General features: G+C 36.8%; 1 protein-coding gene across 27 annotated transcripts in view; it reads left to right on the forward strand.

Moving 5' to 3' along the window:
• DST (dystonin) overlaps positions 1-14,689 on the forward strand; it is a 488,729-nt gene that overhangs the window by 297,945 nt on the left and 176,095 nt on the right. For 24 of the 27 annotated variants that reach the window (XM_005552656.4, XM_005552659.4, XM_005552672.4 and 21 more), the window contains 7 exons: positions 5,408-5,520; positions 5,620-5,726; positions 7,942-8,061; positions 10,430-10,525; positions 10,619-10,746; positions 14,093-14,186; positions 14,496-14,650. In XM_005552656.4, the coding sequence (XP_005552713.3) occupies positions 5,408-5,520; positions 5,620-5,726; positions 7,942-8,061; positions 10,430-10,525; positions 10,619-10,746; positions 14,093-14,186; positions 14,496-14,650 (813 nt within the window). Of the gene's footprint in view, positions 1-5,407; positions 5,521-5,619; positions 5,727-7,941; positions 8,062-10,429; positions 10,526-10,618; positions 10,747-13,707; positions 13,976-14,092; positions 14,187-14,495; positions 14,651-14,689 lie in introns of those variants that run through there. The other 3 variants (XM_065542906.2, XM_065542907.2, XM_065542908.2) reach the window with 1 other exon arrangement.

Here is a 14,689-nt window from a genome sequence, read left to right on the forward strand (position 1 = left end):
TATATAACTTCCTTATGCTTGTTTTTTTTCCATCTGTAAGTTCAGGATAATAATACAACCTATGCTTAGGGTCATTGAGACGATTAAGTGAGATAATGCTTTAAGTCCTTTAATGCATTGCCTGCCACATAGTAGGTATCAGTATTTATTAGTCCCTGTTGTTTTGTGATTGTTATTACTTTATAAGGTATCCCAACTGGCAACATTATTAGAAGCTGAAGCTGAGGGCACATGAGAGCATAAGAGGGGAGGAGAACCTAGAAGCAGCAATGTGTGCTTTTTTGAAACTTTTATACTTCACCGCTATTTGTTGTCCTCACTCTGTGCCCACTTTCCAAATTGTTTTTTAGGAGAGACAAAGCCTTTAGGAAACCTCGAAAGGGTGTGTGCTTGTGTAGGATATGGGGAAGCAATGACATTGTACCCTGGTCCATGTGGATTTTGATAAGGATTCCAAAACTTGACTAGAAGCCATAGGTGGTGGTTTTGTCAGTAGAAATTAGTGAAAAGAGAAGGAACAAGTCTAGGATGAAAAATATCTCCAGGAATTTGAAGCACTGGTATGTCCCAGCCCCCATAGCTCATTTATTTCTTTATTATTTATTTAATCCTCAAAAGTTCATGTTTTAAGCGTTATGCTAGATATTGAGGACATAAACATGGACAAAACACAGGCTCTGCCTTCAGGAAGCCCATGGTTCAATATGAGAGATAGACAGATGTATGGTTATGAAAAATGTGGTAAATACAGAAATAAAGATAACAGATGGCATTTGGGAACAGAGGAAAGTACTTCCTGAAGGAAATGATGGTGGAACCGAGTCTACTGAAAGAATTCGAGTTGGCCAGGTAATATCATGTACAGGGGTGAGGTATGCAGTGGACATTTCTTGGGCAAAGAAAAGAGTCAGGAAAAACCTGACATGTTTCTGTTTTTGTAATGGAAAATGGGCTTTGCTCCTCTCCTTACCCCCAAGACTTATGAAAGGGAAATTTCTCAAACATAGGAAAGCAGATGCAGGGTAGCCAGAACCTTACTGTTTGTATCCACATAAATAACTATTGAGTGCCACTTGAGAGCCAGCATAACCTGACAGACTCTATGAATTTAAGTCACTTTATTTTTTCATCCTTAAAAAAAAATCCCAATTTGGACTGTGGCCATTGATATTTCCCATATGTGTCTTTTCAGCTATTGTCACGTTTTTGGTTCAGGATTTGGTAACGTGGTGTCTGCACTAAAGTACTCTTCTCTTAGCTGACATTTTTCTCTTTCTCTTAGCTAACTTTAATTAGTGTCCCCTCTGCCATGTTTCCAAGAGTTTCCTTTCCAAGTGTTTTGATGTTGTTTCATGCTCCTTGCAGTTAAGTGTATTGATGTTTGACTTGATATATTGTGGAAGCCTTAGGTACTCTGTTGTGCTAATCTTTTTTTTTTTTTTTTTTGCGGCAAAGTCTCGCTCTGTCACCCAGGTTGGGGTGCAATGGTGTGATCTCGGCTCACTGCAACCTCTGCCTCCTGGGTCCCAGTGATTCTCCTGCCTCAGCCTCCCGAGTATCTGGGGTTACAGGCACACACCACCACACCCGGCTAATTTTTGTATTTTTAGTAGAGACTTGGTTTCACCGTGTTGTCCAGGCTGGTCTGGAATTCCTGACCTCAGGTGATCCGCCCGTCTCGGCCTCCCAAAGTGCTGGGATTACAGGCATGAGCCACTGTGCCCGGCCTGTTGTGCTAATCTTTAGCCATTTGTAAACACTGGGGAAGTCATGTGTTCCTGCAGAATCCTATTTAATTCTCATGCGAGCTAATGTATTAATAAAGTTTTGGAGTACTGAAATGTTACCTCGGAAGTGTCTATGCCAAAAAAAAAATCTCTCATGAAATTTTTATGTTCAGCTAGCTTTGGTTACCTGTTGGGGTAGGTGGTGATATCCTTATACTATATCCATACATATACCTATCTATACATGAATGCCAACATGCCTGTATATGTATATATGCCTGTGGAGATACACACACACACACACACACACACACACACACACACACACACACACACACACATATATTTGGTCTAGAGGAGATTGCTGTTTTAAGATGGGTGTTGTATGAAAGATAAACATTACTTTTACCCAAAATTGTTTTGTATTATGACAATAGCATTTTTTGATACCTTTCTGCCCTATACTTTTAAAACAAATTAAAGGCACTAAGCTTGCATATAAGTGATTTGTAATTTTTTAGTCTTACTTCGAATTTCATTTTAAGACCTTTTCTTGGTTTTATACTTCCAATTTAAAATTTATGCTATCTTGTATTTTCTTTGTAAGCTACTTTTAATTGCTTATGAAAGAAAAGCTGGGATATAAACATGTTTAAAGAATTATAATGCATGATGATTGGGTCATTTTGAAAAGATAACATTATCATAGAATAATAAAAAAGTAAGAGAATGGCCTTTTTTTTCCATAAAAAGACTAGCATTTATTACTTTAAGTGGCGAAGGATCACGTTATATGATTTTGAAAGGTTTCCATAAAACAGGCAAGTTACAATAGTTAATGTTCAACTATCTAAAATATAACATGAGAACATGGTCACTATAATACAGTCTAATGCTCTTCGGTTAGTCAAACCTAAGATGGAAAATACATTTCCTGATAACATTTCACAAAAAGATGTTACAAAGAATGAAACCTTTAGAATGAAAGTATCTTTTATATGTGAAAAATAAATGAAGTTTTTGAAAGTTGTATTATCCCAGTGAGACTATGTATAAAGAAGGTGGTGGACAGGACACACACAGCACAGGCCTCTTCAAGATGCTTCAGGCAGGTAGAGGAAAGACAGATTTGAAAGACAAAGGGACCACCACTCTGTTAGGATATGAGCTAAGGGAGGAATAACCACTCTGAGCTAAGGGAGGAATAGCATTTCAAATACTATAGGCTATTACATTTTCATAGTGTTTTTTTGTGGTTTTTTGAGATAGACTTTCGCCCTTGTTGTCCATGCCGGAGTGCAGTGGCACGATCTCGGCAAACGATTCTCCTGCCTCAGCCTCTGGAGTAGCTGGGATTACAGGCGCCTGCCACCATGCCCGGCTAGTTTTTGTATTTTTAGTAGAGACAGGGTTTTGCCATGTTGGTCTGGCTGGTATCAAACTCCAGACCTCAGGTGATCCACTCTCTTCAGCCTCCCAAATGCTGGGATTACAGGTATGAGCCACCGCACCCAGCTTTGTAGTGGTTTTAAAAGTTTTCCCTTTTCCCATTTTTGTTTAACTAATTTTCTTTATCTGCTGTCTTTTAGTGGAAGAAAACCATTTCGGTTTTTGTTCCATTAAAGTGTTAAACATCATGATAAAAGAGATGACTTACTCAGACTCATTGTATTCTACAGCTGCTTTTGTGTTGAAATGACTGTGTCATTCTGAAGGAAGTTTTATGTTTTATTCTCTTAGTTGAAAAACTTGATTCTTCAATGACTTTATTCATTCCCTCTGGGATTACTCAGTGTTTACTTTCTTTGCTAATGGCAGGGTTCTCATAATAACATGCCATATCTTGTTCTGAGATTTGGCAGACTTAGAAAGGCTGTTTTTTATTTCCCCAAAAGGTGCAAATTTTACAGAAACAAAACAATGTTTTAATGAAAGAACTTCAGATACTTGTTTTTGTCTAGACTGCTATACATACCTATTTAATAATCTTGAGGTTGGCAGATTCTTCAGTATGTTTCTATGTGAATAAAAAATGTTATTTTTAGGGGTCTGTCATTTACTTCCGTAGTTGTCAGTGGATTTATTGTTCCTATAATAATTGTAGAATCATTTTTGAGTGATTGTATTGATGGCAGATTGAAAACATTAAAGGATTTCCTAATAATTTCCTGGAATATGAGCATGTAGGTAATGGTAACGACATTTCCAGATTATGAACAGTGCAAAGTGATATAAAAGTATAAGATTTTCTTGAGAGGTCTGTTTACTCACCACAAAAGAGAGTTTTCTCACCACAAATTGCCATTTACCTTTCTAATATTAACGACTTATTTTCAAACAGCTTTTCGTATAAGCAGCCTGCCAAGTAGTATACAAAATAATTTGCATTTCATTTCTCCCACACTACCTTTGAGCCCTCCCACTCTTTCTGCGGTTCCCCAAATGATTATTTTGAGCAAACAAGAATGCTTGTGGAGCTTGTAGAGAGGCTTTCTTTGTAAGTTATCAACAGGCTCTTACTCAGTGATTTTTTTGGGTGGTGAGTACCACTCTTTTTGAAGGCTTTCCTGTTTCCACATTGTTCCTGTATTCTTTCAATGCTTTGTTTTTGAGATCCAAGTTTCCTAATTGGCTTCTAGTCTTGAGTGAAGTCTCCAATGTCCGTATTTTGCCACTTTCTCTATAAGAAGTATTTGAGGAATCTTTTTCTCTCTCATGTAGATAGAGCTAGCTTTGAAGTTTTTGCATGGTTTAGGGTGTTATGTAAATCTCACAAATTAGAAAGATATGAAGTCTGGTATGTGTGACTGTGTTGGGGGGGGGGCACATGCATACATGTGTGCTCGTGAAAACTTAAACTATTGCTTATTTTAGACATTCATTTACGATTCAGATTACTAAGGAACCAACCTACTTACCAGCTTATCAGTAGGTATTTGTTGAGGGTGTACTATATATCATTCTTTATTTCAGCAGAAGGATAAAAGACAAAATTTTTTAAATACATAGTACTTGCTATCTTGGAGTTGATGCTTTGGGAGAAACAACATGTACATGTACATGAAACAGTGAATTAATAGGGCAAGGAAGTCTAAGATTATCCTAAGTGCCATATCGTGTGGTGCAGGGTGGAAATACGAGTTCAGGGAACAGAGACAGACATAAGGGCTAGGAAGATCAGCCAGGCCCCACAGAGGATGTGGAGCTTGATCTCTCCTTGGAAGAATGAATAGGATTATAGAAGATAGGTGACATGAAAGGGTATGGTGCAATGGGGAGGCCATGGACACAGTATTGTACTAAGCTACAAACTTTTTGTCTTTGAGGAGAAATACTGATAGGATGTTGGTTGGATTGGAAAGATGCTGTTGGAGTAGTATATAGCTTAAATCAGTTGAATAGAACAAATACTCATATGTATTCTGACTATGATATATTTGTAGACTTTGTTGAAATTTATGTATGTTCAAATTGTTATATTTTCCTTGTTATATTTGCTTTAGATACAAAAGTTTCTGAGATAAGTGAGCAATGTTAAATGTTTGATGAAAGTGTCTGCATTTTAACGCAGGCTTGGTATTAATATTAGCAGATGTTGTTATGTAAATGGAAACATATATAAATGTAATGTTGAATTGGCACATGAGAAAGCCTAATTAACACAGTGAATTTTTTCCTAGGCCGGACCTGATAGATATGAATACTGTTGCTGTTCAAAGCAACCTTGCAAATTTAGAGCATGCTTTTTATGTAGCAGAAAAAATTGGTGTTATAAGACTTCTGGACCCTGAAGGTGAGTTGTTTTCTTGATTATATGTGGACTGGCATGAAAGTCTGATCAAAAGTAATTTATCAACCTCGTGAAATAATTAATTTATGTTGCTGTTTTTAGATGTCGATGTCTCCTCACCTGATGAAAAATCAGTAATAACTTATGTATCATCTCTCTATGATGCATTTCCTAAAGTCCCTGAAGGTGGGGAAGGCATTGGTGCAAATGTGAGTATTGATTTTTCCACACTGGAAGCTGTTGATTCAGTAATGACCAATTGACTGCATTTACTGATAATGTTTTTTGCAGTTTTTGAATGTTGAATATATTTTAAAGAATTTGAGTTAATATGCTGTTTGATGAATTGATATTCTGTGTATTTCATGATATTATTCTATCATTAAATTTAAAGTATAACTCATTAAAATTTTTGTGTCATAAATAAAAGAGGCTATTTATAGTTACTGATAATTTTATAAATAAAAGTTTTAACTTTCTGAAAGTTAGAGTTTTCCATTTTTACCTGGGTGCTGTTTTACATTGCTGTATTTGCTATCTTTTTGTATGTATAGAATATCTCACTTTTGAAAACAATTTCAAATTTGTTACCTCATACAATTCTATGAAATGTTGGCTAGATAACATTTTTAGGATTTAAAGGAGGGCTCCAGAGGAAAGTTATTGGATTTGACCAAAGTAGCAGAGCCACTTAGTAAGCAGGGAAGGTCTCTGACACATAGCTTTCAGCTCTTTATTAGTCTACTATTTCTTAAAGGTTTGTATAATTCACTTCAGTGATGCATTTTTTTTTTTTTTGGTGGTTATGCTAACAAGTGCTTATGTATTTCTGGAAGAGAACAGGAAACCCTGTATGTGTCACATATTTGGGAAGGAGCCCCTTCACTTGGATTTCTGCCTTCCTCTTTGCAGATACCTTTTCCCCCTACATTACTTTGAAGATTTAGGAGCTCATCTTGGATTAGCTCCCTTGGATTAGGAGCTCCTTTTTCTGATTGCTTCTGTCAGTTCTGTGTGCTATTTCTAGACCTGTTTCCATATTCTTCCTCAGGTTCTTCTTTTCAAAGGCTTCATGCTTTTTGGGTCCCTGAGTAGCCTGTTCCCATGCTCATCCCTGACTATTCAGTGTTGAGTGTTGCTTCAGAGTGTTTCTTTTGGCCATCTCTTGCTGCTGCTTCTCACTACCTCCATGTTGATCCTGCTGCCTATCACTGCAGAACTAGGCTGATAGCTTTCTTACAGCTTTCCATCTCCATTTTGTTCTTCTTCCCACTGCCTCTGCACACTGTTGCCAAATTAATCTGTCTAAAACCTGATGTCTTTAGCTTGAAAATTTTCAGTGCCTACATATTCCTTGCAAAGTTAAATGCAATCTAGATATTCTGACATTTAAAACTGCATATATTTATTCTGTTTACCTACATTTTTTAGCTATGATTTCCCAATATGAACTGTTTACTGGTAGACAGGGCATTTCCAAGTCAGTGTCCTTACTCACTTGGGACTCCCCTTTTGTCCACTTTTTCAGCGCCCCTACTCACCTCCCCCCACCAATAATTACTTACCAGTCATTGCAGAACATCTCAGATGCTGCCTTTCCCAAGAAGCCTTTAGAAACTATTTTAAGGCACAGATGTGCTTGCCTGATTCTTATCTCAACTAGCATATACTACCCATTTCATTTATTTCAACATTTCAACACTTAATTAAATACTGCTCTTCATTTTGCCTGTTTATATTATGTATCTCTCTTGCCTTTGCATTTAGACAGTAACTTGACAATAGGTATTATGTCTTAAAGTATTTTTTTGTTATAACACTCAGCACAACCTTTGAACATAATAAGCATTCATCAAATACTTAAACAGAGCAGTTGGCAGCCTTCCAGTTTCCTCCATTTTTAAAGAGTTTGCCTAATGAGTTACTTGGATAATCCCACCATATACATTTCCTGTAGTTTGCGTACATATCTGGTTTCCTATATTGGGTAAGTCTTTTGAGTTTCAGATACATAGTAGATTTAGATCTAAAATAGTTGGCAAAGATGGCAACTAACTTGGCTTATGCAAGTTGTTACTCCCCCATCCTGAGCCCTGGTAAACACCCCAAACTGACTTTGGATTTTTTCTGTAGTGCTTAGATTGAGCCTCAAAAGCCTTCTAAATACAATACTCCAGGCAGCCCCTTTCTTTGGATCAGAATTGGCACTCATAAGGCTAGTGTTAGTGGCCAAATGTTGATAGCATCTTTTTAAAGGTGTTTATGTGACAGGGATTGGGGCTGGGTGAAAGTAAGAAAACATTTAGCTGGTTCTATCTGTCAGGCTTCAAATACATATGTTTACAGAATGACTTCCAACTAAATTGTCTTAGATATGAATGTTATCTACAGATGTGAACCTTTTCTATCATTTGATTGTTCTAGGATGTTGAAGTCAAATGGATTGAATACCAGAATATGGTGAACTACCTCATCCAATGGATTAGACACCATGTGACCACAATGTCTGAGAGAACATTTCCTAATAATCCTGTGGAACTGAAGGTTAGTGTCACTATAGAAATTACATAGGATTGATTCAATTATAAACCCTTAAGTAATGCTATAATAATTCTGTAATTTTAGAAATTCAACAAAAGTTGCCCTTGGAAAGCCATTAATAAGTAGGCAAAATTTTTGTTTACTCATCTTTCTTATTATACAGAGAAAATGGAGGTAAAACATTAACAGTTAAAACAGATTAGCTGTAGTCTCTCAGCTTTGGTTGAGAGGTTAAAGGTTTAATTTGACAGAGTCTCTGAAACTGACATTGTTGAATTGATTTTAGTACATAGGAAATGCTTGAAGTTCCCGGGGATGGCTGAGGTAGGAGGGCCCCTGGGAAGTACACACAAATGTGGCACTGGATTGGGGGTGTGCCTGTGGTTGAGTCCTATTAAAAACTGCTTCAGAGGGCATTTTTTGTGCAGGAAGAGGTACACACTGTATTTCACCATGAATTTGAAAATACATATCTGACTTCCAGTATAAGTGAATTTATGTTTTAGTAAAACATTTTCTAATAGTGAAAAACTTAGGGCACGCTTTTGAGGCAGACATTGCAGATATAAAAGCCATTATAAGCCGGGTGCAGTGGGTCATGCCTGTAATCCCAGCACTTTGGGAGGTCAAGGTGGGTGGATCACCTGAGATCAAGAGTTTTAGACTAGCCTGGCTAACATGGTAAAACACCATCTTTATTAAAAATGTAAAAATTAGCCTGGCATGGTGGCACACACTTGTAATCCCAGCTACTCAGAAGGCCGAAGCAGGAAAATCGCTTGAACCTGGGAGGTGGAGGTTGTAGTAAGCCGAGATCGCATCACTGCACTCCATCCTGGGTGAGAGAGCAAGACTCCATCTGAAAAAAAAAAAAAAGTCATTATAAATATGTAAACGTATTAAAGGGTAAGTTGTCTCTTTTGCATATGTGGTTTTATAATAGCAAGGTGGTCTACTTTATTTCTAGAAGCTGATAATGCGAATATTGCCTACAGAGCCTTACTTCCTTGGTTTGTAAACTTTATTTTCATGATCAAACTGGGATAGAGAAAACTGTAATAACCCAGGGTGAGCTCCATTAGAGTTACTCATTGTGCTCCTGCTTCCGTACAGAACATCTGTGGAACAGCTTTCATTCCCATTGCCACAGAGAGTTTGTCCTTGGCACGAATTTACTTGGCATCTGATGATATGATACTTTTTAAGTGTTCTCAAGCTGTTTGTGTGTGATGTTTCCCTACGTGGACATGTAATTTTCCAGGGCAGGAAAACTTTTCCCTACAACTACCATGTGGTGCCATGAACAGTGTTTAGCACATAGGAGCATTCGGTGCTTAATGACCAACAGACATCCTGAAACATTGCATTCTGATTTCAAAACAATTTTCAGATTTCATGTTCCAACACATTTATTTCCAAATGGATTTCTATTGTTCAGACCCTTGGATGAATTGTACTGGCTTCTGATTAGTGTAGATCCTTAGTTATAGAAGAAGTGATCAGAGTACTTGCTGATGACTAAAACAAGACATAGATTAGAAAAGAAAATACATCATGGGGAAATGCCAGATAATCGCATTAGCAGAACTTTGAATAGAATCTTTCAGAAATGTGTCATCCTAAAGATTTACAGGGTCTTGTTTTATAGCTACATGAATTAGAATGAAGTAATTAGTACACACTTATTTTATTAAATATGGAGATGCATTATCTACATAATTTTTATGAAGGTCCCTTTTAATAAATACGCTATATTTAAGAGGTTCCCAAATTAATATATACAAACTAGGTAATAATTTAATTATACAGTTGAAACTTCTGTAATAATAGCCCCATCAACTAATAGCATCTATCTTCATTTGTTTAAAAAAATATGTTTACATTGGCCGTTGGGATATTGAAACCAAATTTTAGCCCTTTCTGCTAAGAAGTTTTTTTTGAAGGATAGAACCATGCAATAGAAGAGAGTGGTTTTATTCCTTTGTTTATGGGAATTGCTTCAAATTATGTTTCCAAAGACTGAAAGCTAAAGTACAGCATTTGGGAAGTACATCTTTTAAAGGGTATGTTTTCTTGTTTGGAGGATGAGAGGTTTTTAGTAGAGCACTAGTAAACACTGCGTGGTTTATTATTATCCAGATCCCCGTGTGGCACTAAAGCATGGCTCACATCAATAATTACACCCTCATCAAATTTTAGATAACCCACATCACCAACTGGCTGGAAATTGGTATTGTCTTTGAGTGTCAGTTTAACAAAGGAATTCCATTGACTGCATATGATACAGTACATAACACTTGAAATGGTGACTTAGTAAGATAATGAAAACAGATCTTTTAAGTTTGGTCCTTAATTGTCCTTTTTATTTTAGGCACTTTATAATCAGTATTTACAGTTTAAAGAAACAGAAATTCCACCAAAGGAGACAGAAAAATCAAAAATTAAACGCCTATATAAATTATTAGAGGTAAGCTCAGGTTTGCTTTATATTGTCAAGCATAATCTTTGTTTTGTTTTGTTTTTATTTTTGCTTCACATTAAAGTTTTTTGTTTTCTCAAGATTTGGATAGAATTTGGACGCATCAAGCTCCTTCAAGGTTATCATCCAAATGACATAGAAAAAGAGTGGGGGAAACTCATTATTGCCATGCTTGAGAGAGAGAAGGCACTTCGTCCAGAAGTAGAAAGGTAGGCCAGAGGTGTTTTCTGCCATGAATATCAAGTGCAGAGGGGCCTCTGTGTTCTTGTGAAATAACTTAAGTTAAACCTCTGTTTACGTGGCCTTGGATAAGTCACTTAATCTTTCTGATCCTCCATTTTCTTATCTAGAAACTCTTCTAAGAGATTTTAAGGAGTCAATCAGTGAAGTAATATGTATATAAATGACCTGCTAGGCTGGATTGGTATGTGAAGTCTCATCTAATAAGGCTTTACAGTTTTAAAACCAGTCAAAATTACTTGTGATTTCTCATATTGACCTTAAGTCACCAGGGCCTGGATCTAAAAGCTTATAGGTCAACAATGAACTGATTTTATTTCTTATTACATTTTTTGCTATAGTTCTCTTTCCAAGGGGCAGTGGAAACCAAAATATAGCTTGCCTTCATTTAAAGGGTGATGGATGGCGTCTAGAACACACTCAATAAATGTTAGTTCAGGTTCCCTTTCTGCCACACTTCTACAAGTGCGTTTACTCCATGAAATCATCACTAGCTCGTTGTCATTTTGTCTCTCACTACACCCAGTTGCCTGGGAAGGTACCATTTAATCTTCAGGAAATGTTTGTTGGATGAATTTGTCTCCGTTACAGTCTTAACCTGGTACCTGGGTATTGTGATCTGTGTTCCTCATTAGCCATGATGTCTATAGGACCTAGACCTTGTAGGGTGTATTAGTCCATTCTCATGGTGCTAATAAAGACATGTCTGAGACTGGGTAATTTATAAAGTAAAGAGGTTTAATTGACTCACAGTTCCATATGGCTAGAGAGGCCTCACAATCATGGTGGAAGGCAAATGAGGAGCAACATCTTACATGTCAGCAGGCAAGAGCTTGTGCAGGGGAACTCCCATTTATAAAATCATCAGATCTCATAAGACTTATTCACTACTATGAGAACAGTATGGGGGAAATCGCCCCCATGATTCAATTATCTCCACCTGACCCCACCCTTGACATATGAGGATTATTACAATTCAAGGTGAGATTTGGGTGGGGACACAGGCAAACCATATTACAGGGTAAGGCCTGTGTGGTCAGACACACCTTTCCAGCCCCTTTGCTCTCTGCACAGCAGCTACACTGGCTGCTTTACACCTAAACATTCTCAGATCTCAGCTCCAACATTACTTTCTCAAGAAACTTTCCATAGTTTCCTAGGCTAGTTCAGATATCTTGCTTAAAATTCTCATGTTAACATGTATTGCTCCTTCATAGTGCTTATCTTGGTTGTATTTTTATATTTATTTCTGTTATTGCTTAAGGCTTGCCTGTTCCACAGATATGACCTCCAAAAAATGTGGAGAGAAACCCTTGTTTTTTTCTGTCCCTTGCATTGCCAGTGCTTTACACAGCGCCTGACACACATTAGAGGTGCTCAGTATTGTCATGTTCTCTGTGCCTTATATGTTGACTTCAAGATTCAACATTGTGAAATAATGCATAAAATAAATATATGAGAGCAAGTCTAACATGTCAGTCCTTTATTAAATTACTAATTACATTTATGTTAAAGTGTAATAATATGTGTACGTAACTGGATTATTAAAACCAAAACAAGCCAGAAATATACAGGATGCAGCTTTTACGGAAGAGGTAATTCTGGGTGATTAAAATGAGATACTACATTAATCATTTGAAATAATGGAGAAGTATTCCAGAGAATACAGAGTAGATTTTTAGGCATCAGAACAGTAGCTGAATTTTAAGATATGTTCATAAAAGAAGGCAGAGAGTGGTTGAGAGTTCAGGGCCTAGAAGCCACTCAATTTTAAATTAGATTATTAGCTCAGCCTGCAAAGTTGTATGATCTTAGACAAATTCTTTAACTGTTTAAGCCTCGGTTTCCTCATTTGTAAACAGGATGTAATAGTGCTTACTACATTAGGTGGTTATGAGATGAGTTATGTATCTAAAATGATTAATTTATTGCACATAATAATTACTTAATAAATGCTAGATTCCACTGTTATTGTTTTGAGCTGTTCTGCTCACTCACTGTATTTGATGTGGTACTCTCACACTTGATCTTAGCCAACAGGCTGAGAAGCGATTGATGTGTCACTCTCAAGTTTCCCCTTTCTTGATCCCTGAAAAGAAAAATATCTATTCTTAGAGTGGAGAAGTAACAGTATTATTGGAGGTAGGAAAATATTTAGGAGCCTGGTTGGATAAATGCCTTCATGTTTCTTCATGCAAGTTTTTTGGCATTGTCTATGTATTGCGAATAATAGCTATGTGGCATGGAAGTATATGAAAAACAAATGGAAAAGAGTCAGCGTTCTTATGCCATGTAATACCCTATAGAATGGAAAAACAAGCACAGACAAATTTGTAAGCATTGCTTCAGTATTCTACTTGGCACTTTATAGAAGGTTTAGAAGTAACATTACTGGGAGCATGTCATATAAAGAAAAGTAAATTGATATTTTTCCATTAATTTAACCTAATAAACAAATGACATGGTGGTTAAAATGGAACTGTGCTTTCTTCTTATCAAATTCATTTGTTTATAGGTACTTCATAATTTCTAGCTGTTTGCCTTCCTTACATTATTCAGCACAGACCTGGTCTTTTCGGAAGTCAGACTATGACTGGATATTTGTGTTCTTTTAGCTAATGATTGGTATTGCCAGAATAATCTTTACTAGTTATCCTGGACATCTGTGAGGCATCTGAGTTGTTTTTTAGGTGGTTGCAATTGGATGACTCTTAGTGCAAATATTTGGCATATCCTTTGCAGTGACGCCCAATCTGCCTGCTTTGTTCATACTTGTAGGGTTTTAATACAAGCTACAAAAGGCAAACCTCAGCTAGCAAGCGAATGGCTTTAGGCTAGATTCTTTTGAATAGTTATCAGCATATTATTTGCTGTGTGTTGCATATGCATGTTGAAGCATATTTAAGGAGCCATTAAAAGCTGTAATATTCAGCTGCCACTTTTCACCGTTAGAAGTAGAGCTTTTTCCAGACCTCCTACCTTTCAGTCTACTTTGAATGATCAAAGAAAGAACATAGTTTCAGGAATAAAAATGCACAGTAGTAGTTATAGTTACCGTAGCAGTGATTCTGTGTTTAGTAACACTACCAGCACTCGAACCAGTCTTGATTCGAATGAAAATCTTCTCTCGGTTCATTATGGTCCAACACTGATCAACTCTTGCATTAGCTTCGGCAATGAATCCTTTGATGGACGCAGGTATTGAATCATTGGTGTGGGATTGTGTTTACTTTTTGATGGGCAGCACTTTTCAGGAATGGCGAGCTCTTTGACTTCAAAGGGAAAAGCTTTATTTTATTTTGTCTCATCTTTTAGGTTAGAAATGTTGCAACAGATTGCCCACCGAGTTCAGAGGGACAGTGTCATCTGTGAAGACAAACTAATACTTGCTCGAAATGCTCTTCAGTCTGTAAGTTAATTTTAAGAGCCATTGAAGTTGTGGTGTAGAGGATTCACTGTGCGTTTGGATGAACTAAAACTTTTGCATAATGTTTGGTTGATTCTTGGTACTATTCTCCACTGAAACTTAAAGTTTGTTAAAGATTGTGATTGGTGTTTGCTCTCTGAGAGACAAGAAGAGGGAAAACATGTTTTTGAACCAACAAGGAAAACTAAAGAAAGCCCAAGTAGGCTTCTGTTCCAATATTTGATGTTTTATATTTGAGGTCGTTTTTAAACTTGTTTCACAGAATTAATACTGCGTTCTTCTAAAATACAGGATTCTAAAAGATTAGAATCAGGAGTGCAGTTTCAGAATGAAGCAGAAATTGCCGGGTATATACTTGAATGTGAGAACCTTTTACGCCAGCATGTAATTGATGTACAGATTCTTATTGATGGAAAATACTACCAGGCAGATCAATTGGTACAGAGGTAAGAGTGCTACTTATTCTTTCTCTGTCCTTTTTTTGT

This window comes from Macaca fascicularis, chromosome 4 (assembly GCF_037993035.2).
Source record: "Macaca fascicularis isolate 582-1 chromosome 4, T2T-MFA8v1.1".
Classification (NCBI taxonomy): Eukaryota; Metazoa; Chordata; class Mammalia; order Primates; family Cercopithecidae; genus Macaca; species Macaca fascicularis.